The 26,504-nt window shown below is 38.0% G+C and overlaps 1 protein-coding gene across 2 annotated transcripts in view; it reads right to left on the reverse strand.

The window, feature by feature from the left end:
- Positions 1-2,616: 2,616 nt before the first annotated feature.
- kitlga (kit ligand a) overlaps positions 2,617-26,504 on the reverse strand; it is a 43,245-nt gene continuing 19,357 nt past the window's right edge. Inside the window, exons 2-11 of one of the 2 annotated variants that reach the window (XM_024261868.2) lie at positions 18,146-18,256; positions 15,748-15,804; positions 15,490-15,642; positions 14,896-15,049; positions 13,360-13,467; positions 9,869-9,940; positions 8,287-8,375; positions 7,958-8,055; positions 6,182-6,239; positions 2,617-6,071 (exon numbers count right to left, since the gene is read on the reverse strand). In XM_024261868.2, the coding sequence (XP_024117636.1) occupies positions 6,215-6,239; positions 7,958-8,055; positions 8,287-8,375; positions 9,869-9,940; positions 13,360-13,467; positions 14,896-15,049; positions 15,490-15,642; positions 15,748-15,804; positions 18,146-18,256 (867 nt within the window). In that variant the 3' untranslated portion in view covers positions 2,617-6,071; positions 6,182-6,214. The remainder of the gene's footprint in view (positions 6,072-6,181; positions 6,240-7,957; positions 8,056-8,286; positions 8,376-9,868; positions 9,941-13,359; positions 13,468-14,895; positions 15,050-15,489; positions 15,643-15,747; positions 15,805-18,145; positions 18,257-26,504) is intronic. The other variant, XM_024261870.2, reaches the window with a different exon arrangement.

Raw genomic sequence — 26,504 nt, forward strand, 5'->3', positions numbered from 1 at the left:
AGTCATCATGGTTATGACCAAGAAGCAAAGAATCTGGCTTCAAAATCCTCTAATCCAAACCAGTGAATCACATGATGATTCACATTTCTCTGTTTTCAGTCACGAGTAAACTGGTGATGTGTCCTTGTGGCATGGTGGTGAGGTTCGGTACTCAAGGGGTTCACAAGTCGAATAAGGGGATGATATTAGTTATGTCTCAACTCTAGCAGTCAAGAGCTGCTGTGCAGCTCATTTTCCACTTGTTCCCGCCCCACAGTGATTACCTCTATCTAGAGAGTTAAGAAAATTTATACTTGGAAATTATTTGATTTGAGTTATAAGCAGAAAGTGTTGGAAAACAAACAAGCAGTGGCTCTTTAGTACCGTCATTGACTTAAAGCTAAGAGAGCAAGACTGGTCCTTTACACCGTGGTTAAAAAGTAAATGCAGAAATTATGGTCTTCAATTACTTTTTGCAAACTTTTTTCACTTTCAGAAGTACTACCTGAAACAGAGGTTGTGGAGATAAACAACTTTTTAGTTCATTGGATTTTTTTCTTAGCCAAGGCCTTGCATTTGCTTGCCAGCTGCATTAAACAAAATACCCAAAGCCAAGTCTCTGTAAACTACAAGAACTGGAGCTTCCAGGAATTACCCTCTTAAATTCTCTTGCAGAAAGATCTAATGGAATTAAGCAAACCACAGTGCACAGTTTCACTGTTCCAAGCTCTTTAAATGGAAACTGTTTTTTAAAGCTTGAAAATCCCAGGATAAGGATTTTAAACTTTTATTTTATCTTATTTTATTTTTTTGTATCTGTACCTGAATAAATATTTGCCTGTATTATTTTGCAAAATGTTACATTAAAGCATTGGGAAACTTCATGCTAATTCATGCTAATCTGATCGACATTATATCATCTGTGATGTGACTGCAGATAAATCTGATCACCAAGAACTCTTTAATTGATCTTATGATTTATTGATCATGTTAGTGTTAAATTATTTTTAGCAATTGATTTGGATGCAATTACCAGCTCAACTTCAAAATTTGCCAAGACAAAAGAACTGCCAAATTTTGAAAACATTAACTTTTTGTCATTTAATCTGATAGATGAAATTAGAATTTGGTGAATAGTTGAACCTCTGATCCAGGAACAACACCACGGTTTTCTTTCCTGTGCGTGGAACAGTGCTCAAGCTCCACAGCTCTAATGTGTTGAGAGGGTGTGGTGTCTCAGGAGGATGTGTTATGAGTATGGGGTCAGAGATTCTTATAGAAGGCTGTCTGGTCTCTGTATGACTGGAGCAGCAGTTTGGTTTGCATAGCCGGTTGTAAGTATTTATCACTGGTTCTCCTCATATGTTTTTTGACTGAAGGTCTAGGCACAGCATGGGCCAGAGGGGGCCTGGTTTGGGGACCGCAGGATTTCCTCTTTGCAAATGATGTTATCCTGTTGGCTTCATCAAGCCAGGACCTTCAGCATGCATTGGGGCGGTTTGCGGCTGTGTGTAAAACAGCTGGGATGAGGGTCAGCACAGCTAAATCCGAGGCCATGGTTCTCAACAGGAGAAAGGTAGTTTGCCCTCTCTCGGTGGGTGGAGTGCTCCTGCCCCATGTGAAGGAGTTGAAGTACCTTGGGATCTTGTTCATAAGTGAGAAAGATCAGAGTTTTAGACTTTCAGACGGATTTGTGAGGTGTCCACTGTAATGCAATCGCTGTGCCGCTCCATCGAGGTGAAGAGACAGTTGAACCAGAAAGTATTGCTGTCATTTTACCTGTTAATCTTTGTTCCAGTACTCACCTATGGTCATGAGCTCTGGGTCATGACTGAAAAACGAGATCCCGGATACAAGCGGCTGAAATGAACTTACCCCTTTGGGTGGCTGGGCATCCCTTAGAGATAGGCTGAGAAGCTGGAGTAGAGCCACTCCTGCACTTTGACAGGAGCCAGCCGAGGTGGCTCGGGCATCTGGTCTGGATGTCTCCTGGCATGTCGCACTGGGCAGAGGCCCTGGGGTAGACCCAGGACACGGTGGAGAGACTGTCTCTTGGCTGGTCTGGAAAAGTTTCGGGGTCCCCCCATAGGAGCTTAAAGAATTGGCCGAGAAGAGGAAAGTCTAGAGTGCTTCCCCTGCAATCCAGTGATTGGAAGAAAATGCATGTGTCATGAGCCAGAGTTCTGTTTTCTCCTCTGCCCACCGGCGGGAGCTGTCTCCAGAATATTGAACATCTCCCAGTTGCCCCAGCATGTGCCACTCAGCTGACTCTCATCTGACAATCACCCACCTGTTACTTAAGCATTACTGAGTGTTCTTCCCTGGACCTGATCTTCTGTTTCTGACCCTGCTTTATCTCGGATTGCCTGCCGCCTGCCCTGACCCTTGCCTGGACTCTGACTTCTTTACTCTCTTCTTGGATGATCCCGTGCTCGTTATTGATCTCTGCCTGTCTGACCCTGATTTAGCTTTGTGGACTTTAAGCTGTGCTTAGTTCCTGACTAAACTAATAAACTTGCAGCATGTGGAACCAGCTTTGGATTTTTACTGAGTGTATAACATTATGGAAAAGTTTACAATGCAAAATGCTACTGCTCGAACTAATTGGGATTAACTGCAATTAAATGAGGAGTCAGATGACATTTGGATACATGTACTTTATTCAATATTTCATATATGTTTGTTTACATTTATACAAAAATACAGAATACAGTAGAGATTTCACCCAGAATATTAACTGGGTATCTATTATATTTACTTTTTGGCACCCAGACTTATTTCCTGCCTAGAGCCATTTGAATTGCCCACTTGAGCGGGACAGAATGGGACACTCGTGCCCTAAAGCACTGTTAGGGATGCAGCTCTGCTCCCTCCCAGACCTCACAAAGACCTACAAAGGAACAGCATTTCGGGGCAGTCATTCTTTCGACCAATGCATGGTTTCTTGTACCAATGCATTAGACACACCAACTTCATCTGGCTCTCACAAAGTCAGGAAAATGGGAGACCGTGTTATTTCTTTGTTTGTTCACAGCTTAGACCTGTTGTAGCTCATTTTATTCAAAGACTTTGTATAAAAAACAATTTTCAAATATAATGGTATGCCTCATGGTTAGTTTGTAGACAGACCAGACTGTGTCACTGTCAGAATACTGGATACTGCTTGAGAGGGTCCCACTTAAGGGTGGTGCAAGAGAAAGTCAGGTCTAAACCGTCATAGGTTGTACACTTCAATATAGTTCAGAATGCATCGTCAAATAGATAAAACTGTCTAAAAGTTTGGACATCTCAGTGCTTCACCAATCCACTGGTGGTCTGATGTTCCTTCTTGAAGCACTAACGATGCAGATGTGCACTTCTCTAACACAGACTCAACTCTAAACTGCCATAAAGAATATGGCACAGATAGTGTGTCGCCATTTGTTGTCCTCAACAATCTGGAACTCACATGATCTTCAACACAACAAGCATTACCTTAAAAAACAAAACAAAAAACAAACAAAACTCCAGCTATTCATGCTGAAAGGTACTGTTGATCTATATGGACACCAATGTGGTATACGCTCATTTTCTTTTGTTTTTCATTTATTCTTTTTAAGTTGGCTCCCTGTTGCACAGTATACTCTTGTTTTTTATAAGAAAACTCCCCCAACATATAGCTCCAAATGCATGGGTAAGCAGCAGTTTGCTGAAGTGGCTTCTAAAATGTACAAATATGAAGAGAAATGTTACAAGCACATATATTTATCCTGCTGATGTTATATTTGTCAATTATCGAGCTTTCCATAAGAGGAGAAAGTTGTACCAAATCATAACTCAACAAAAGTTATGACTAAATTCTTGTTTAACAGCCGTGGGACACTGGGGATTGGATGGGTTGGTTTTTGCTACCACAAGAAAATACATACAGGCTTTTACACATTTACACATGAGTCAATCACACTAGTCAAACAAGGCACAAAAGCAAAAGCGGTACAAAGTAAGACCACAAACATGATAAAAATACTCAAACAAGATACAGAAACAGCTTTTTTTAATCCTGCCACTTCTGTTAAAATTTCAGCTATTTGATTGATGGGAAAGGTCACAGCCAGCGTGTCCTGTTCACACTCCTACCTTTTTACAGATTCCTATTTAATATTCACAATGATTTTAAATTCTAGCATCTGTTACTGACCTACTAGAATCCTTCCTGGTCAAGGATTTATGCCAGTCACCCACTTTGTTCAAACAAAATAAAATAAAATCACAGAGATGCATTTTTGACTCTGATGTGTTCTACTTATTGCTTTGAAAACAGGATTTCAAGCTTTTTGCAGAGGTGTTATAGAAAAATTAAACACGATCAAAACGGATGGTACTGGCTTAACAGTATTGAAGCGTGAGCAGAGGCCCTTACAAAGGTATTTAAAGAAAAAGCCATAGAATGTTTTGTACTTTCATGTAGCTTCAACATAAAGTCAAATTTTTCCCTCACCAGGGAGCACATGTATTGCTTTTCCTCAATAGAAAAGCTGTAACTGTTGCAGAATGCACTTTAAGTTTCTGCCGTCTCATATCTCCAAAGTGTAGGGATGTGCCACTCCTTTCAAAACATCCATGAGCTCTATAAGGTATTGTTATTGATTCAATTTAGAACTGATATTTGTTTTTTTCAGCCAAATTGAAGTAGGATGCAAATGTTTTTCTTTGACATAACTTTGAGGAAAAAAATGTATTGGTATTTCTTTCTGGCTTTGGGAGTTTTACAGGGAATGGAAAAAAGTAAAGTGCATTTTCCCAAAATGATAAAAATTTTATAATAATTATTAAACTTTATCTTTTCAATACCTCAAATGCACTCCCAGACTTACTTCTTATGCAAGGAAAGCAGAATCACTGAACGGGGGGAGATCAGACAGAATGAATAAAACGTCTTCTAGTTAGACTCATTACTGGTCCAGAATTAAACACTCAATGTACAATAGAAAATCATTTAGGTATCTGTCCATCTATTTATCTGAGTTTTTAAACTTGTGCATCTGTTTTCGAGAGTACTATTACAGAGTGCTTCCTGAAGTATACCAATGGCATGAAAAGCAGAGGCATTGCAGGAACAAACATTCACATGGGGAGACTGTGTCCATGTCTCTGAGCCTGAAACTTTAAGGAATTCACATTGGTTTAGGATGAACCACTAAAATCATCCGTGATGTTCATTAGAGAAATGCCATTGAAGGTTTTAAACATTACAGACTCCTACTTCACACACGGTTTTTGTTGTTGTAAGTCATTTACATTTTCAAAGTTGCCCAGGTCATATAAACAACATCAATTGACAAAGTAGAATTTGCTCTGAAGGAATGTGTGGATTACAAGTGTTAGTACAGACAGCTTTTTTTATGTGGCCCATTAGTAAAGGTGCTCTTACATGATTGTTTGAAACACTTCAACTGACAGAAAAGCAGAAGCTAAAAGTCACCATCAATAAATAAATACATCGTTCACCCAAATGGGTGCAAACCTAAAACCAGACAATGTGACTACACTTTGGAACTACCACACTTAACACTATTATTGTTTGGGTAACCCCGGACTTGAAGGAAAGCTAAGGGAGCTGTTGAGGATGTGGTTAACATGAGGATCATCAGAGGTAGTAATTCATGCCTCAGTTCAGATAAAGTATCGCCAGAGTCAGTCTCTCCACTTTTTTCTTCATGATGGCCACAGTCATGGGCATCTGAAGAAACATGCTTAAAAAAAAGGAAAAAAGAAAAGTTTTCCACTCGGGGTGAAGAGGCTGCTGCAGGTCCTGTTGAATAAGTGGGAGCCAGAGAATCCGGGGCTTGTGGTCAAGGGGGCGGAAGGGTGTAAAAAGTCTTTTTATAATTTTCCAAAGAACCGGGTAAATGCAGTCTTATAATAAAAGGCAATCATCCAAACAGTGTCAGGCGTGATTTAACCAGATGGTTTCTGTTTGTGGCAATTTGCCACTCTGGATCTGAAAGGAGGTCAAAAAAAGGACTTCCACTTCAGTGATCTCATTAGAGTATTTACTTTCCTGTTTGTTCTCCCACCTTTGGACACCAACACACAGAGAAAAGTGCGGAGCCCTGCAGGAAAGGGAGGGTGAGACGTTAGAGACATGAATGCCAAAGCAAGAAATCTGTTGTTTCATCTGTTTTTTATTCCTATTTGACATATGAGATGTGAAGAATCTCACCAGTTATGCTGAAGTAGATCAACAATCAGAACTTTACACTGTTTCAGTGACCTGCAGTCTGTAATGGGGCACAGAGAAAAGCATTAGACACGATCCTCCACACAAAAAACATTCTTCACCAAGAGAAATGGCATCCGCATGACAGGAGTCAAGCAGTGCATGCAGCAAAGCAGCTACACAAGATCATTTCAGGTTCTGCCTATTAAACTTTCAGGAAGTCAGGTGATGTCTCAGTTTGAAATACTTGTTTGGAACTATCTTGGCATCAGAGATTGCACAGTTTTTCTGGAACGCTCCACTGCAGCAGGACTGCACTAGTTGTACATGTATACTTGTGCACAATGAGTTATCTTCAATGTAAATGCATTGATTCTTGCCAGGTTTGACAGCAGATCATAAGATCAGTGTCAGTAAAGGTTTTCCATTTAATGCTGTATTACTTTCTTTTTTTAATTGTTTTGTTAAAACACTTTTATCCCAAGTTGAATACTTTATTTTTTTTCACTGACATTTGCTATTATCTTCACACTCATTTATCCACTTATGTGGTGCATCCATGCACATTCCACTGAGTCTGCTGGCTTCTGTTATCACATCTCAGCAAGGCCTCCTCATGACTCTGTTCACGGCAGAATTATGGCAAAATCTACAGCATGAGATCAAGACAACGTTGTTTTCTTTTTCCACTGCAGGAGTTTGGCTCTTAAGCAGTAGCACACAGTGTGAGAGCTCCAAATAGCTGTGCTGAGGTTTGAAAGTCACAAAATTACACCGACCTTATATTATGTTGCAAAAAAAGAACTTCTGAGTCTGTGATATGTAATATATGGATATATTGTGCCTTGACACTGATACAGGGAGTGTATGCAGCCAAAGCGTTGTTATCCAGACAGAATAAAGATCTATTTTAGATCTTTTCCCAATAATTTTGTACTGCTGACGTTGCATTACACATAGACAAGCTGTCTGGAAATGCATACTCCTCTCGTCTGTAAATGTCTACTGTATAGATACATATCCCATGCCAAAAGTTCAAATTAAGAAAACTATTGTTTTTTGCCAGGGATCAAAGGACTACAAAAAAACAAAGTCTCATGTTTTGAGCAGCTGAAGCCATAGTAACCTGTGTTTTCATAGTTATGTTTTATGTAGTTTAACTACCGTATATTTTCCTCCAGCCTACACCCTTGCGAGTTTGTTATTGGCCATGAAGCAACATTTTCCCGGGGCCCTTTTTAAAGGGATACAACAGTGATTTAGTATCACACTTCCAGTGAGGAAGTGGAGGAACTCATAAAAATTTGTCAAAACTGAAGCAGCTGGGGCTTGGAGATCCAGATTTGTGGGCCCTTTTATGGTACAAATGTAACCGCATAGCTTCTATAATCTGTACTAAATCCCAACTTCTCTGAAAATCCACACTACCACTGTTTTTACACTGCATGCCTTTCATACCAAAGCACACCTGTTTTTTATCAACTACTAATAGTTAATTCTTTTTATCTTTTTTCCCCTTTTTTCTCTGTTGATTTGAGTTTTATGGGAAGTCAAGCTCATAGTAAAGGGTCAGTAATATTCTAGAGGAGAGGAGTAATTTGATAAACAATTTTTTCATCTCACAAAAAAAATAAAACACCAATATCCTCAAAAAGGCAGAAAAGATGCAATAGCTTTTCATTTTATTTAATGCAGTTACGAAGCGTAATAAATAATAGATAATAATATAACTATTTGCTGTAGGCTGTACAATGCAACCAAAAATCCAAACCAGCTTACGTTTCAGATGCTTCATCCACTGTAGGAGGTGACGTCCCTTCAGTGAAGAGTACTGTTTCTGAAGGTTGAGAAATCTCCTCGTTCCTTTTGGATTGGAGCTGTATTGGGTTAGAAAACTGCTTTCAGTTTCAAAGCTCATGTCAACACATCTCAACTCCAGCAATACCAGCCTTCAACACACACTGTGAAAGGTTAAAAGTTGCCCCCCGCTATCATAAATTCAAAAGAAGAAATCTTTATCTGCCGACAAAACAATAAAAGTGCAGACTATCTGTGTGTCCGGACTTGAAGTTATATGGAATTGTGTCAGGGGTTGTGTACTGACTTACCTTCCACACCAGCAGGAAAACAAGGGCAAGGAGTGGAATAAAGAGTATGGGAAGGCTTTGTAGTAGCTTCTCAGGTACACCAGTATATCCTAAACAGAAGAAGAGAAAAGAGGTTGTACATTTACTTCAAATTGTGAATTTTCATGACACGTCATCTAAAAGATAATTGTCAATCTTTTCTTGAGACAAAAAAAGAGATAAATAAATAAAAAGAAAAGAAAATATATTGAGTAAATTTAACTGCTCTGTTCTTAGAGCCATTTTCCATTGTTTTTGATAGTGCGCTATATTTCATTTACTAAATACATCTACTATATGTATATGTGTGTGTGTGTGTGTGTGCTGTAAATCAATTAAAAAAATAATCAAATTAATCACACTTTTGAGTTGTGATTAGTCAGGATTAATTACTTTTTGATGTAAATTTTATACGACGAAATGCAGCTTTTGAAAAACCGGGCCAGAGAGAAAACCTTTCCTTCATTTTAATTGTCTGAAAAGTGTACATTTATATATTGTTAACTCAGAAGTGCAATTTGAGTGCAAAAGACACAATAGCAGTAAGATAAGCAGAACTGTAAACACTTTTTTTGCCCGCAGTACTAGTTTAAGAAAATAAAGATGCTGATATACAGTCAGTTGCAACGGATTACCTATCAAATTGTCCTTTTGTGAAAAAGCGATCTAAACCTAAAAATAACAAGAATTAGGTACTAAAAATCAAAAGTAAGAGACCATGTTATAAGCGGGATAGTGCCTGACAAAGTGCGCATTATCAAAAATTAATGCACGCTGTGGAAGCCTAAACTGGCGGAAAACGGTTAATTTGAGGAGTGTAATTTTGAACTAATCACATGTGTTAACATTGACAGCCCATATATGTGTATACTGTAAGCATTAGGAAAAGTAAAAACAGACACTTAAAAAAGAACACTTTTTGAAATGTTCTTTGCTATATATCGCATTTCGGTGTTTCCTAGATTTCTTTACTTTGCACGTTTTTTGTTTTTATTTTGTATGGTAAATCCTGATTTGTGGCAGACATCGTCAGTCATTCTCTATGAAATGTCTTCTATAGAGAATGGAGTTTCTCAAATGATATTAACAAATCTTCAATCACGATCAGATCTTTGCTATTAATCTATAAACTGGACTTATTTTTTCTAGAAGGGTTTGAACTTTGACAGTTTACACAAGAGAGAAAAGTGTGAAAATGTTCATGTCTGTTTGACAGAAGAGCATAGAGTTTGAAGTATGGAGTTTCACAGCCTGAAAAATACAGTACTTTGTGGATTTTACTTATTGCAGTTTATATTTAGATGGATTAATGAGGGAACATTGTATTTTTGATTACTTCCACTGATCCAGACAAACAAATTTTAAAGGAGCCAAACATGTTTCAATTATAAAACATTTTAAAGATTGCAGCTTAGGAAAAGTGCACGTAGTTCCTGAAGGATTTTGTCTGGCACAGCCAATTAAATATGAAAAAATAAAAACAAGTGCTAAGAGAAACTTGTTTGTATGCTTTTGTAACTTGCCTGAAAAGTTTTTCCAAACATATTCAAAGGCATACACTAACCTCCTGTCCGGGCTGTCCGGGTGGAACATCCTAGGCATGTATTTGTAGAAGAGGTTGTCTCTGGGGAGAGAACTGACACAAACAGAAAGTCCAGTGTTAGGAGGAGCCACTTCCCAAAAGAAGAAAAAGTGCAGAAAAAGTGGGAGCATCACTGTGAAGATGAAAACATTTCATTGTCAGATGCTAAAAAGTCACTTCAATGCCACCTTTTCTACCTCCCTCTAACAGACATGCACACACACACAAATGCACAAAGGACTTGATCCAACTATTCCTGCAAACAAAAAGAAGGCCGCTTGGGAAGATTAGAAGATTGCAATGCAATCAACATCTACACAATGAGGCTTCGTTCCTTTTCTCCCTTTTCACATCAGCTACCTTGGGACATCTTCCCTCAGTCCTGTGACTCAGCTGTTCTGAATGGGCTGTCTACACACTGAAACCGTTTTTATCTCGCAAAGTTCTTGTGAAGAAACAAAGATTCCACATTAAAAGCTTCTCCCAACGGTCACAGGAGATCTGGCCTACATAGAGCCGCTCTACAATGGTCCACAGAGTGAGGCGAGCTCCATGCTCCATAGTTTTGGATTTAAATGTGCTAAGCAGTTTCAGAGTAGCAGTGCAGCCCATGACATCAAAGGAGCAAGAATAGACAGTCAGTGAGAGTGAGTCTTATCCCCTTGATACCTATTGGTGCAAATATGCATCAAACCATGTTAAACTTACCTTAATTTTGCATCTACTTAAAAGTAAAGATGTTATATATCTATATACACATATATGTATATGACTGTCTTATATTTCTCCTGAAACAATCATGCATGAGCAGGTTTAGGTGCAAACTAATCTGAGCAGAAAAAGAGCCCCAATAACAGCTGCTAACGCCCTCACCTTCGAGGCTGCAGATAATTGGGAAGATACCACAACATCATCCATTACTTGATGCATTCCAGCATCCCACCTATTCATGAACCATCAATATGGAAAATCAGAAGTTTGCCAGTAGAAACTTCTTGACTATTCTCATACAGCAGAGGAAAATGAATCAAAATTCAGTGTGGCATTTAAACATTCAGTAATGATCAGCTTTGTTCTGAGTCAGCTGGACAGATTGTTAGATCTCTGGCCAGTCTCATCATTTTATCGTGGTGTTCTTTGGCTTAAAGTATAACACAACAGATGGGATGACATTGGGATGTGGAGATGTTACAACCATTTTTCCAAAAAGAATAACGCTTGAGATGTCAGTCCAAACAATTTATAACTTGAGATTTTCTCCATTAGAGGCAGAAGTCACAGCTGCTTCTAATTTATTGTAACTATATGTGTGTGTGCATGCTTTGTTTTCCTTCTTCCTTTCTCTTTTTTGTCCGCACGTCCACCAGATGAAAGATTTATATCATGCATACCCCTTGCTCAATGAAAACAAACTTCTTCTGACAGGAATTTTTAGCCACTGCTGAGCAAATGAGAAGATCAAACAATTACATACATCACAAGTGGCAGGATTTATAGTACATGTAGAGAACTATGTCCTGAGTTCTGCAATATCCTGAATGAAGATGGTTTATGGCTGTCACTGTGTGCCATGGCAACAATGGTCAGTGCCAAAAGTGATATTATTGCTGCGTGATGCATGGATGTGTGAGTGTGCCCATCTCTGCAGGTCTCTCTATGCTCAGCTTATGCTGGAACTTAAGGATTCCTGGAACACGCTGTGGGAAACTCCTGCTATGATAAAGATAAGAAGTTCTGAATTAAACACTGGAACACTGCCCTGTTTACTCTCAACTTCCTGCTTTTGCTCTCTGCTATTCAATAACAATGTACAAATTTAATTTTTCTTTTTTGGAATGATCTGGCCTAAACTTGTGCCTACAACGGTTTTTAACTGTTTTTTTTTGTCCTTAGACCTTTTATGCCCCTTTGCTTGCTACCTCTTGAGTCATGGATTTGGGTTGCCTCTGCAATTTAGATCTTTTTCTTTTAAAGGCTTGCATGAAAGACAAAGCAGCTGCCCAGAGTTGAAAACCAGTGCCTTTCCGGCCTTCTGTGACTGCAGAGTCCAAACTCTGCCGCCACATGGTACCAACACAGACGGACTTTTCCCACAAATAGTTAAAGAAATTTGCACTTTTCTGCCATAGAGTAGATCCTTCCTTTTTCACTCCTGGCGTGAACATGAAAACAGATGCGATTAAGCAAGAGCACATACATTTTTCATAATGGTCGAAAGAACAAAGCCAAAATCACTTTGAGCAGCTGTATCCTGAAGAAGCACTGATCGAAATGGCTTTTAGTTGTTGGACGTCTTTGTGGAGTAAACCTTACTCCATCGGGTTATGTTCATTGAATTACACGTCTCACAAACAGTTAGGGATACTGTGAAAATTCATGGATGTTGTAAACACAGAGTTTGTTTCACTTCATAGATTTTTGGGAGAGGGAGATACATTGTATTGGGGTGATAGACGCACCACATTTTGTATGTTCCATAATGATCTAAGTGTGTGCAATGTTCTTTCTTATATTGCCCAAAAGCAAAAAATTCTAAAAGTTTTTCAATGCAGAATCATTGCCAACATTCTGTCGGTATAAAAAGCGGATTTTGTCAGTAAGTCATTCCATCTTCATCATTAAAACAAACATGAACACAATGTCACTTAACGGACGAGCAGCGACAGCCACTTGGCCATTGCTCCTTTTGGTTGGTGGTTTACAGTCAGGTGTTGCAGTTGAACTTGGTGAGTCTCAAAGTGACTTTTATCAAGACTTGTATCAAGACACAGAACTACAGTCAGAGTTTGTGACAAACACAGGAGTGTAAGAGTGACAGACCAGAACCATGACCAGAACCAAAGAACCTCTCCACTCAGACATAGTTTAGCAAACGCCACAGAGCTGCCGGCCCGTTTACCAGATGTGAAGGTTTACAGACAAACCATTCACCACTGACTGCACTGACACCAAGACACCACCGAAAACATTTGTAGTGGACACAAGACCGTGTGACTTAGACAATGCAACAATGGTCTACCGTTCTGGTCACTGTTGAGTATTGAGTGACTGCACAGAAATGATGGAGAAGGCGAGGTGAGCAACACACCAAGGTCAACATAGTCCCTAGGGTTGGGTTTGGTGGAGGTGGTACAACATAAGTTAGTGCACGTTCTTCCCTCAGAGACATTACCGACAGACCCAGGAGTGGTGCCCCGCCAATGACAGACAGCTGTGATGGCCAGTACCTAACGGCCTCTCCACTCAGTTATTCTGCAAACGCCACACATCTGCAGACCTGTTTACCAGATGTGAGGGTACGAGGGTTTACAGACAAAGCATTCCCAACCGTCTTTACCACTTTGGCTTGAATGATGGGTGACTCCAATGATATCAAGACACCATCATGAAAGTGTGAAGTGGACACAAGACCATGTAACCTGGACAATGCAGCAATGGTCTAATGTCCTGTTCACTGATGTGTGTCGTGTCACCTTTAACAGAAATGTTGGTTGTCAGTGTTGCTGGAGGTAAGGTGAGGTCAATGTTCTTTCCAGTCCTCATTATGTTGGAGTAGTTGCAACAATCTGGTCTGGTATCACCTGTCAGAGCAAAACCCATTTGGTTATTCTAGATGAACCCCTCATCATTCTATATTTTCACCAGAATACCTCTAACTTTCAGTTCACAAATGATATTGCTCCACAACATAGAGCCAGAACGGTCACAGCTGGACTTCAGGAAGTGGGAGTTCCTCATACAGTATGGTAAGCAATGTACCGAACCCCCAAAAAGCCTGTCTGGGACCAGCTAAAGCAGAGACTGAATGATTGTCCCCAGAACTTTTGGGACGACTCAGAACAACATCATGAGTCTAGTGAGCAGCATGAGACATCACTGTCAAGCTGTTATTGAAGAAAATGGTGGAAATACCCACGATTAATATGATCAATTTCCCCCTCTTAATTTAGGGGTGAAAAATATCAAACTGATAAAAATAGTTTTTCTTCTCATTAATTATTGGCAAATCAAAGGGAATTTTTACACATGTCATTAAAATTCCGACCTAAGAAAAGCACTCATGTCAATACCAACATCCCTTGCTTATCATGTGTAGTGTACTTGTAGCACTTTCAAGATCTCAGTGTTGCATTTCAATGAGACTGAGATCTCTTTTTACCACTAATTCTGAGAAATTTTGGCTGCTACGCTTTAAAATACACTCCCATGTACCACCTGCTTTTGGCTTTTCCAGATTTGGTGAAGCAGAAGACCAGCAGTCAGTTCTCAGGCAGTCTAAATGAGTCTTTTGTGCCTCTAACGAAGACACATTATTTGTCATTTTGTTGCTGTCATAATTGAAATTTACTGCTAAAACAGAAGCAAAAGTCACAACCATTGACTGTATACATATGAACTGGACATAAGTGCTGAGGTCCCCCATAAGAAATGCATTGCCTTCAGCCCTCGCAAAATCAGGCCAGAGGCTTCACCGTCACTTCCTGATACGTCTACCGCCATATTGCAAACGACTGCAACCTGTCGACAGCGATTATTCCGAGGAACTACTGTCAACCAATCATGAGTAAGCTTTTTCTTCCTTGTTGGAAGTCCACACCCCTCCCACTGAGAGCGGCTCGGAGGAATCTGTCAATCAAATGTTGGAGGTGGGGCCAGTTGGCACCACATGCTTTTACTGAGGCATCTGATTGGTCAGTTTATAACTTGATTTACTTGCAATAAAGAAAAAAAAATATTTAATCAGTCCAGTTCCTACTTATACAGTCAATGCTAACAACCTTAATAAATGGCCCATTCCTGGTAAATCTACAGTATAATCACTGACTGTCCTCTTCAACTAGTCACCACATGGAATTAAGAGATTATTTTTACATTTTTTCCTTTTTTTTAATTGTTAACCTTTTTTTTGCAGATAGATTCATTTATCAAATATCTGGCATTTATCTGATAAATTAACACGTCTGACTTTGCAAAAACACCAAATGGTTAAATTACATGTAAACCTTTACCTGTAGGAGGAGGGGTAGGACAAGGAGGAGGATCACAGTCATCTAAAATGTTGTCCTTTGTACTTGTGAGGAGGTCTTCGACATATTCAAAGTATTCCTCTGTTTTCCACTGTCCCTCCCTGTAGTGGCATGCAAAGTCTTGCATTATTGGCTCCTGCAGAAACAAAAAATAAAATGATTAAAACTTCTTCAGAACAATTTGAAAGCAGAAAGAAAGATGTGTGAGTCGCTGGTTAAACAGGGATCCGTCATTGTGATAATTAGATAAGCTTGCCACATGCTTGTATCATAACTGAAGAATTAGCCTCCATGAGTTTACAGTGTGATAAACAAAGAACTACAATCAATGGCTGGCAATGTTTTTTTTTTTCTGAATTCCACAGACAAATAAATTATTGCCTGATTCATTTTAGTGTGGTTATATTTTTTTATCTTTAAATAAAGGCTACAGAACTAAAAATCTTCATGCATAAATTTCAAACTCAAAGTAAGCTTAACAATATGTTTTTACAAAGAGAGAAAATAAGTCCTTGTGATTAGCTGTTTTTGTTGGCATATTAGTTTTTGTGGTGAAGGGAAAAAAAAAAAACTTACCACAGGCATTAGCTTTAATCGCAGATCTTGAAGCATATCAATGAATATCTCAATGTCTTTTTTATTGGATGAAATATTTCCAAACTTTCTCGCTAATTTGTCTAAACTGTCCTCCAAGTAAAATATGTTTATTTTTACCCAACACATCTCTGCCTAGAGGAAAGAAAAAGATATGTAAAAAGAAAATAAAAAAAACGGAATACTTTTGAGTGTTACTCAAATGTTAACTTTATGTGGGGAAACACAACAAATTCTTACCAGTTCTTTTGGAATGTAGAGCACAGAAATATTATAATCTCTTGGAATATTTTGTTTCTGTGAAAAAAAGTACAACAGAATTAATTTATGTTAAACTTAATTAAATTCAACATTACATTTGAACACATATAGGATTTTTTTTTTTTTGGATTAAGTGAAGATTTGTGTTGGATTCTCTTGCAGATGCAACGAAAATGTAACTTTACCGATGACTGTAATCATAATAAAACAAGTCCTTTGTATTTTTCTTTTGCTTAATAGTTTTTGGGAAATGTTGTAAAATGTTAAATTTTTTAACTATTTTATTAAACTTTCAATCACAAATTATAGTCGTATTTTACAACTTTATGCTAACACAGATTACATCAGTGTTTTTGTAAAATATACTGTCACATTGCATTATGAAAAGGTTTTGTTACTTTGTTACTAACAAAAGTCTCCATAGAGGGGTAGAGAAATCCTAAACCTACAAGAACATCATCTCCTAGAGTTACACAGAAAACTTTGTAGTCAGAAGTTATTTAAATGCATCAAAATTGAAATTAACTTTAAAAATATTTGAGACATTTTTTTGTAAAATGCAAGAGCAATCCATGATGCTATAACGCATACTATAACACCAGGTTATTTATTTTAAAATGTTTTTCTTTTAATTCGCTGCTCTCTTACAGAGTAATAACTACAATAATGATCAGTTTTAAAATAGGTTTCAAGCTGACATGCTCACTGAAACTACGACTCTCCTGTTTTGAATAAACCTTTAAAAAATGAAAGATTGCACGATTGAAATCATCTCAGTCATATCTTGGCTGTAAATGGCAGTATTTTAAGTACAAAGCTTTCATTTGTTCTGATTTATTATTTTTTGTTGTTGTTTCTGAATGCAAACCTTGTATTGACATGATGCCTCTTGAGAATATATAACAATGTTTACCTTTTTGAATGTTTTTCTTTTATACATTTTTGATTAACAACAAATTACTGAAAAAAGCAAAAAGTTCTAACTATATATATATATATATTCATTGAATAAAGTAAAAGTGTTCTTAATGAAGAGATTTTTGCTGTTTATGTTCCTTACTTCAATTTAATATATTTTGATATTTAATTTTCTCTAAAAAAAGCTTCTAAAACGTGCAAAATAGTTATATATCAAAGTGTGAATAAATTATTACTTAAAGTGGCCATTCCATGAAAAAACAACTTATTGCGGTTCAAGTAATTTCTGAGTAATCCTCTACAAACCTGCACTCTCAACACCAGCCCCTCCCATACCCACAAAAACGAGTGGGTCCTCACATGCTGATGTCACAGAGAGAGACCGCCCCTTCCATAAAGAGTCTGCTCTGACAGCTCAGCCCCCAGTCTAACACCAACACTCAATTTCCCCACGGAGCTAGCGATGATCAGCAAAACAACTTTAATTTTTTTTATCCAGAATACCATACATCTTCCAATTGTGTCCTGTCTTCAATGAATTCCAGCTCAAACAGGTGTTTGTTACTTTAGACTTGGGGCTCCTTTAAGACCCCCCACCCCGGTTGGGCACAGTCATGCAGACGTCGAGTGTGTTGTGAAGCAGCGTAGCGCAGGGTGGGCCTACTAAAGGCAGATTTATGGTATGTGCATCCATCTTTGAAAAGAAAAATGGATGTTTTTTTTGTGAGGAGAAACAGACACACAGCCAGTTCTAGGATGACGTCATTAAATGGGTGGCACCCACACGCAACAGCAGGGGGGGCCTCAGGAATCGAGTTGTTTTTCTTCCGAGTAGGAAAAAACTCACGAAAAATAACTAATATTTTATAAATAATCTTTTTTTGTGTTCCAGAGGTAATATATGATTATATATATATATATATATATATATATATATATATATATATATATATATGAATGTAGTGTACTCAGAAAGGCTTAAGAAAATCATGGTATGACCCCTTTAACCCTGTGTTTGTCGATGTGATAAATAAAAAAAAAAATCTGTAGGTCCTACATTTCTCTTGTTGGGAGTAAACGGGTTTGAAAAAAATTTGTTCTAATTAAATCTAACTTTCTTTGCTGCTATGGTGTCTGACACATCTGAGAGGGATTCTCCCTCTTAAGGAGACATCCATAAAGTAAAATAAATTGACATAAAACATTGAACAGTAGTAGCATGAATTTTCCTAATTTAACAGCCCTTTATGGTTATAGAATACTTTCAAATTGGAAGTATTTTCTGACCTTCAATAGTTCAATACTTTAATTAGTGTTAATAGGAACTAATTTGAAACATTATTCTTATCAGGTTGTTTTGAAATTATTGTTAAGATTTAGTTGTTTGAGGTTAGTCTGTACAGATAAAAAAACTATTTAACTGAAATACAGTGAGAATAAATCCAAAATGCGCCCTTACCAGAACAGAAAGTTTGACGATGTCATCTGTGATTGGGTTGGAGTCAACAGTATCGGAAAGTACCCCAAGTGTGATGAACAGCAGGAAACGGACACAGACGTGTATCCAACTCTGTAGGAAAGAAAGTCACATCTGTCAGAGGTCTCACTTTTTTCTTTTGGAAAGCAGGTACAATTTTCCGCATTTAACTTTAGTTTAATGTACCCTTAAAATGATCAAAACCTGACTACAGCACACAATTTCTGTCTGAGCAATTTGCTACTTCAGGGAAACAACAAAAAAGGCCAGTGACACCAAACTAATCAATGAAATTCCAGTATTGTGGAGAACCTGTCTCCTCACATTCTCTATCAGTCCATCCCACCATCGAGTCAATCCCAGCCATGAAGGCGTAACACACCTTGAACATGTAGCCAGTCCCTCACAGGGCCACACAGACATACAAACGCTAACACACATACACACCAAAGGTACATTTTAGACTCTTCAAATGACCTTTGACCCCAGAGACGCATGGAATGATCAATGCTCAATATAACAAGGAAAGACCAAATCCGTAATAAATAATACGATCAAAAACAAAAGTGAAAGATCTGATAAGCACAGTAGAAGAGGCAAAAAGTAGGAGGGCGGGGCATCTTGCCAGAATGGATACCAAAAAGTGGGCCAAGAAAGTAGTGGAATGGACTTCAAAAGAGCAACAGGGAAACCAAAACAGCGATGGAGAGACGATACTGAGAAGAATGCCAGAAGGGCCTGGATGCATGTGGAACAAGTCCGCCAAAAATGGAGACATTTGTGGAGGCCAGCAGTGGCGTGATAGGCTGAAATGATGATCATGAATTGACCTATGATGCACATTTTTGGACTGTAGGAGGAACCTGGAGAGCACCCGATATGAATGAGGAGAACATGGAAACGCTACACAGAAAAGACCCATCTGGGACTGGAACCCAAACCTTCTCGCTGTGAGGCGAGAGCGCTAACTTTAAGAGTCAGGCTTGCATCAGAGTGACCAGTGGGGCTCACAAAATATACTTGAAGAAATCAATACCATCACATCACAGGAACTGATCACTGCTAAACTGTAATCGTTTGACATCAATGGGTTTTTCATACTAGACACTATACTTTTTAGTGTAAATCTACCATCCATCTTCTTCCGCTTCATCTGGGACCGGGTCTACCATCATGTCTATACCTTTCCCCTCTTTGACCTCTAGACATGCTTCTTCATATGTGAGTTTAGTTCCAGCTGACAAAAAGACATATTGTTAAAAAAACAAACAAACAAAAAAACTTTGGTATTGATGGAATCACACTGATTATCATCTGATACAACCTGTTGGAGCAAACAATTTTGCATACTCTGTTATCTTTGTGTTACTTTTTTGGGATGTTGTTTTTTTTCCTGTCTGCACTGGTCAGGGCTCTTTAGATGATATATATGAAAGATAAAGAGAATGTTTTGTCTAGTCAACAGTAAAAGAAAGTGAGCTGGAAAACTTGAAACCCAACTGTCATTTACTGTGTGTAGATACTTCCATCTTTAACAGGGGCTCAGGTGAAGAAATGTTAATAACACTGACCGGATATACAAACAAATCTCAAACCTAAAAGAAATCCAAACTTATAACTAAATCTTTTTTCTTTTGACGCAATGATTTTCCCTCATACCCGGTTATTCTTAGCTATTGAATGGTAAACATTATTCTTTAACTGAACAGAGCCCCCTTTCATAAAAAATAACAGAAGCTGTTTGCAGCTTGCAGACTAATAGCGTTCATTCTTTTTTAATTGGTCTGACTGGCATTTTCCAGACAAGAAAGCTGCCAACAAGCTGGTCATCTGCCAGGCTGAGAGAAAATAAGACTTGGGTAAAATAGTGTATAAGTTGTCGTATCAAGCAGGTAAGTACGAAGAGGTCATGAAACATCACCAAGTTTCTGTATGGCTCTGGCAAATGTCAAAGAGGAAATAACATAACACTCACTGATTCTAGTGAAAGGTTTGGAAGGATGTTTAAAAACACCTTTCTGTAATTATCTTTGATAGACTAAGTCAACATGACAGTTAATTTGAAATAATATTCCCGTTTCGACAAGTCTCAGTTTGTTTGGGTATGATAGGAATGAGAGTATGACTCACATTAACGGTCGCTCGACTCATAAGTCATCATGTGTCGCGATATCGATGGGAACTGTGAAAGATGGCAGTTGGGTTATATCAGTGTGTCTCATTCCCTTGAAAGAAACCAGAAACCTTGAACCTGTCAATAACTGACAGTCGCAGACTAATACTAAACCATAAACCAGCAACTGTTGATGGTTTATTTCAGATATTTCAGTACTGCCTTCAGGGAAACATCTTGAACTCAAAGTGGATAAGCTTTCTGGTGGCGTTTGTGGATTAGTACTACATGCAAACATTGTGAATATTGAAACAGAATTAAAAGACTGTCAGACAATATAAAAGGGAATGTTCTGGCATGCATTAAAAGAGAGCAGGAAAAAAAGAAACTAAAGATTTAAACTGTTTAAATATTTCAACAAAAGTATGTTTTGCCAATGGGATTGTATGTGTTGTAATAATAATTTCCCTAGATTTACTTCACAGACTCATAAGCTCTGTTGCAATTTGTTTGGCTAATCTCTTTCCTGGTGTCTGTGCCAATCGGGCCATATTATGCAAGGGACCTGAAATTCTCCTCTTAATATAGACTAGAAACTGTCGGATCCCTGCCTGAACCAATTCAGGTCAGTCAGGTCACCAACCCTGCTTTCCAGCTTACTCTTTAACAAACAAGCTCTAGTGTTTCTAACAAAAACAATCCCCTCTGAATTTGTTGTAGAATCCCTTCAACAAATGTAGTCACAGGGTTTATTCAAATGAGACTTTGATACTTCCTGTTTTCTACACACATTTTTAACAGTAGTTTACTAGTTTAACTTTGCCTTTCCAAGCTTTGATTTGTTAGATTTTTTTTGTATACTTATCTGTAGGTTTTTTTTTCTTCATAGTGTCCTTAATTTTTCCTAAAGCACTCTTGAAAATATAGAACCTGAATTGTGGCATTTTCCGTGATCTTTAAAGACTAACTTAGATGAAAATCGTGGTTTTTTTTTTTTGGGTGTTTTGAACATGATCTTGTTGTATTTTTCTCCTTGTGGAGGACGTTTCTAAAATATTTTAAGATTAAACAGTTTCTTAGCATTTCTTTATTCAAATCATGAGGGATCAGGACAAAAACCAGCAGTTTGAAAAAGCCCAGGTTTGTGACACATCACCTGCCATGTGTAGGCCAAAGTCTCCCTTCTCCGCTCCCATTCTGATGCATCCATTTGCAGACAAATAGATCCATGTACGAGCTGGAATCTGACCGTACGGCTGGATAGCTCCGATACTGCTTACATTTTTTTTTTGCTATGCTAATGTTAGCTTGAGGTAGCGAAGGGGCGAAAAGCCAACAGGAGAGAGTGTAAACAAAGGAGCAGTAAGACCAAAAGGCATCAATAAATAAAAAAAAATGGCAAAAACATTTTTTTTCTCCTTGTCGTCAGCTGCTCAAAGCTTTTTCAGAACTCCTTTTAATGTATGTTTTGAATATTCATTGAATATTCACAATTTTCCTTAGAATTAAATCTGTGCATTAAGGAAGATGCTCCTCTATTTAACAATTCCCATCTTGGATTATATATATATATATATGTGTGTGTACTTTTAAAAAAATAAATGTATGTTTTTAAATGTACAATTTTTCACTAAACCTCTTTGTAACTGGAAGTATCAGGATGACGTTTTTTTTGTTTCTTTTTTTGTCTTAGCAGACTTTATTATTTTGCCTTTGTCCCCTGTTGCTAGTGAATGGGGGTTTCTTAATATTGAAAACTGAGCTGTCAGATGTGATTCTACAGTAAAGTCAACACTAGCACTAGGTGCTGCCTGCTAATGCCGGGTCTGCTTAAGCTGAAAATGGCTTCATATTGGTCACAAACAGAGTAATCTGGTGGAGGCATTTACATTCATCTATTTAAAAAAATATTTTGGTATTTTAAAGAGCTTTTCAGAAAATGCAGTTCATAATGACCCTCTTTTCCACTCTGAACATCATTATTTGCAGCAGGATGTGTGATGAGTGAAGACAGGGATATTAGCTGCCATTCCCCAGGTTTCATGGAACAGATTCACAGCACATGAAAACAGCAGGATGAAATGTAATATTACGGGAGCTTCAAGGTCTGTCTACAAGCCAGAGGTTCAGATCTCGCTGTACCTCCTGGTGCTGACAAGTTATGAGGCCGCTATCGAAAACATATTTTAACAGAGTCTGGTGGGCAGATGAGCTCTGGGGAAAACGGCGCATGATTTGATGGCGGTGAAGTTCTTACGTTCCTGTAGCATTGGCACAGGTTAGCGATCTTCAAGAGCTCTCCAGTATTCAATCATGTTAAGAATGTCTAACTTAAAAAGAATGAAGGTAAAACTACCACAGAGCTATTTTGCTTTAGTCCAACACAAGTATTTTTCTGAGTTATTCAACATTGTTCAATTTAAAGATTACTATCTGATAAACTGTTATCCCAGACTTGCCAATACAGACTTATTCAACACAGAAGACAGACAGACTTCTCTGGAATCAGTCTTTAAGCTGTCTGACGGTTTTTGTTATCTTTATAAAAATGTCCCACAGCCATATGAAACATCCGCCCTCATTCAGCCTTGGTTCAGCTGGAGTGTTACCACACAGGTTTGTGTGGAGCAGTCAATCAGCCTTGACATTAGTTTAACAAGTTCAGACAAAATCCAACAATCACTTGAAACAAATGACAGCAACAGTTATGGAACAATTATGTAAGTGTGGAGTAGACAGGAATGTGTCCGTGATTAGAGGTGACAACTGGAAGCTCTTATTGTAGAAAGTTTTTTCTGAAGGCTAAGGACGAACTTACACCAGGAACGATAGACCAAAATGACTTCTAACTAGAGGTTTATCTTTCCCTTTCACACGATACATTATGCATTTCATTACATGCTTTAAAAATCCATACATAAAGGATTCAACTCACTTTTTACAGTTCGATTCTTTTACCAAAAAAGCTAAAAATCTAGATTTTTGTTATTCATATAGCATTCACAGTTATAAATAATGCATGGAATTTTACAGAGAAATGTATTCAGGCATTTTCTTGGAAGAAGCAACTTAATGATTGGATGTCTTTTTGTTTACATCGCATGTGCTTAGAAGGACAAAGACAGTAGAAAAAAAAGAATTGAAACTGTAGTTTACCAGAAATCAATTATTTACGTCTTGATTGATTTTATACCTTTTAACCAATATAATCTTATTCATATCTGTGGTTTTCAAATGATATTGCAGTTCCTCAATCGATTTTCCATATATTTTTTACATCCTTAACCGACACTGTAGTTACTCCCACTGCCTAATTGATCGATTTTTCAATACACATCTAATATCTTTTTCATCCTTAGCTCCAATCCATTCCAATTTCTAGCTGTGAGCAGTAAACCCAGCGCTCGTGTTCCACTACAAGAAAGTAAAGTTTATAACAAATTCAAACTTAAATAAAAATTAATAACAAATTAATTTAAGTCGTTGTGAAATCCTTTGCTTGTTTAGCTATTTTAATTTGTTCTTATTTTGTCTTTTTCTTAGGTTTCAGCACAGGCTGACTGTGACTCCGCCCATTCACCTGTGGATCAGTCACAGCTGCCTGCACTGTGCTGATAAACCGTACTGTTTATAAAGTCACACTCCAATCATGCTATAAAAATAAAAGTTTTCCTAGTTAGCTTTTAATTATCATGACGCCGTATTTAACCTAAATTTAAAAATCTGTTATTATCTAGGACATAGTTGGTTTGTTTTTGTTTTTTTTTCCTTTTTTTTTTACATTCTATATTTATTGTTACTCTGTAGAAATTATGTCTAGGATATAGTTTCTACAGAGTAACAGGAGGTCATTAGAAATATATCTTTCTTGTGGGCGGGACCATTGCTGTATAGAAACTCGACCCCCCCATCTGTTCACAGTTGGTGAGAGCTCTCTGTTCACACATTTTTGTGCTTGCTTAGAGCCCCCCACACCCCCAAACTAACTAACATGACCAGAGCAGCAAAAACAGCGAGCAACATTGGAGCTCTTCAGCCGTACAGCTTTGAGTTAAATATTAGCTCAGACGAGGAAAACAAAGACGTTCATGGATCTATTTGTCTGACAGTGGATGAATCAGAATGGGGGCGGGGCAGAAAGCTTGTGGCCCGCCCACTGTAGCTTCTATGTCACAAATGAGTGCTTTTTTAAACAGCAATTTTTTTTTTTTTATCTGCTCCTGATTTACATTGGTTTGAATATAGAAATACTCCAAAATGCCATTTTAAGCTTCATTTTCTTTATACAAGTCCTACAACAGAAAAAAGCCACAAGAACATGTTCATAACACAAGTTTCATCGGAGTGGCTCTTCAGGGAACTCTCATTGACCTCAGTGTTGGCTTGTCTTGTATTTAGCTTAAGTTTCCTGAGCATAATTGTTTGCTGGGTATTAGTTTGATACCCTGACTGTGTGGTGAGTTTTCTTCTCTCTTGGTTCTTCCTGCATCTGGGTTTTCACCTGCTTGCCTCACAAATTGGACACCAATACAGTGATTACAGCAATGTTCTTGACCAGTGAAGATTTGGCGCCCACTTTTTATTTTCAATAAATTATTTGAAAATAATTCAGAAAACCCTTAGAGTGTGGTGGGTCCAGCAAATCATGACTGTAAAATTATAATATTCTCAGAGAAATCTGGGTGGTCTTGATAAACTTCTAAAGTTTTTTCTTTATATCTGAAGATTTCTTGGCTTTACTTTGAAAGAAGATATCCCAGACAAAATACATACTGCTACACAAAGATGTAGATCCAGAATCTGTGGTTTTGTGCCAGTGTTGCAGAACAAAATATTCATTTCAGAAACCCTTATCTGATTAGAAAGCATCTGATATCAACAAGGAAACAAACTGCATTTTCTTCAGAAATGTTTCAAAGTACTGCTGACTCACATAAACAAGTTGTACAAGGAACTTTTTTTTAAGCAACAAAGTGACGGGGAGAAACAATCCTCGACTTTAATTCACAAATCTTCATGAAACTGTTTAAGAGATTAAATTTACAGCCCGAAGCTAAACTGAAACGACCCATTCTTTGTGGAATAATCAAAGCTGCAACATCAGGGAGTGTAGTTATCAAAGGACCAGAGGAAGCTGGTCGGATTGTGACAGTACCCAGACTGTCAGGAACATCCCCGCTCTCCAGGTCTGCTGAAGGCCTGCTCTCTTTCATCAAACCGATGCTGAAGATGATTATCCTCGTCTCATTTCACATCATTACTTTGAACCCAAGACATCCTCGGCTGAGTGAGCTCTCCAGATCAACAGTCTTGTGACACCTCCTATCCGCATAATCTTATAAATGCAGAACACAAGACCTTGCATGATATAAGTGCGCCATAGCAACCAGTATCCTGCTTTGTTAAACAGATGGGTATTTTATCTTAATCTGCTGTCTCACCACACCACTGTTTTCAATTTTTTCCACAAGACCTCGGATCCCAGGTTTCATAATAGGGATTAAACGAGGGAAGATGAAGGAAAAACACAGGCCTTGTTGTCCAGATGCTCTTCGTGATTGTCACTCTAACAAACGTTTAAACAAGATCACAAGGCAGTGCCTTTGTCACTTCACATGAGAGGATTCGCTGTTCAGAGAAACACAATGGCAGTCGTGCTCCCTACCAAAACATGTTTTCAGCCTGCTGAGCTTTCATCAATTACCACATCAATACTCAAAGATTCAAATGTAAAAGTATTTCAATTGATTGTTAAGTAGAAGTACAAGAGCCTGACACATTATAGCTGCAAGGATGAGGAACTAAGATTCATTTTTCAAGCAACTAGAACTCACTTACTTGATTTACTTCAAGTAGAAATCAAATAAGGAGCTAAGAATATTCACTTTGTGCACTTAAGGCTGCTAACACTAACACAATAAACAGTTCAGCAAAGGAGATTAGGCAGACCGCGGCCTTAGGACATCTAAAGGACAACCTCGAGGAAACTTGTTCTACGAATCACCATCTTCTGTCAGAACTGTATGAAATCCTAAAGTTCTGTGGGATCTATGAATGCAATGCTGCAGAAAATAAATATGGATTTAAGAAAAAAATACTATTCAGGTTTATTTTGACTCTCCAAAAAGGTTTCTCATAATGAAACAAACTAAACTGAGTCTTAAAATCTGTTGTGAGTTAAAAAGTACATCAGATTAAGTGGAATATATTTGCCAGAAAAAAGGTGTG

This window comes from Oryzias melastigma, linkage group LG6 (genome assembly GCF_002922805.2).
Source record: "Oryzias melastigma strain HK-1 linkage group LG6, ASM292280v2, whole genome shotgun sequence".
Classification (NCBI taxonomy): Eukaryota; Metazoa; Chordata; class Actinopteri; order Beloniformes; family Adrianichthyidae; genus Oryzias; species Oryzias melastigma.